Source organism: Pygoscelis adeliae, unplaced genomic scaffold (assembly GCF_000699105.1).
Source record: "Pygoscelis adeliae isolate BGI_AS28 unplaced genomic scaffold, ASM69910v1 C9980545, whole genome shotgun sequence".
NCBI lineage: Eukaryota > Metazoa > Chordata > Aves > Sphenisciformes > Spheniscidae > Pygoscelis > Pygoscelis adeliae.
Window position 1 is genome coordinate 1 of NW_008815818.1, and position 275 is coordinate 275.

At 60.4% G+C, this 275-nt stretch overlaps 1 protein-coding gene across 1 annotated transcript; it reads left to right on the top strand.

Moving 5' to 3' along the window:
• Positions 1–5: 5 nt before the first annotated feature.
• On the top strand, positions 6–272 carry LOC103925728 (POU domain, class 3, transcription factor 3-like; the record flags this gene model as incomplete). Its single annotated transcript, XM_009334526.1, has 1 exon — positions 6–272. A coding segment is annotated over one exon (267 nt), but the record flags the coding sequence as incomplete, so codon positions are not given.
• Between the last annotated feature and the right edge of the window lie 3 nt (positions 273–275).

Consider the following 275-nt stretch of genomic DNA (forward strand, 5'->3'; position numbering starts at 1 on the left):
GCAAGCTGAAGCCTTTGTTGAACAAGTGGTTGGAGGAGGCGGACTCCTCCTCGGGCAGCCCCACCAGCATAGACAAGATCGCGGCGCAGGGCCGCAAGCGGAAAAAGCGCACCTCCATCGAGGTGAGCGTCAAGGGCGCGCTGGAGAGCCACTTCCTCAAGTGCCCCAAGCCCTCCGCCCAGGAGATCACCTCGCTCGCGGACAGCCTACAGCTGGAGAAGGAGGTGGTGAGAGTGTGGTTTTGTAACAGGAGACAGAAAGAGAAGCGCATGACT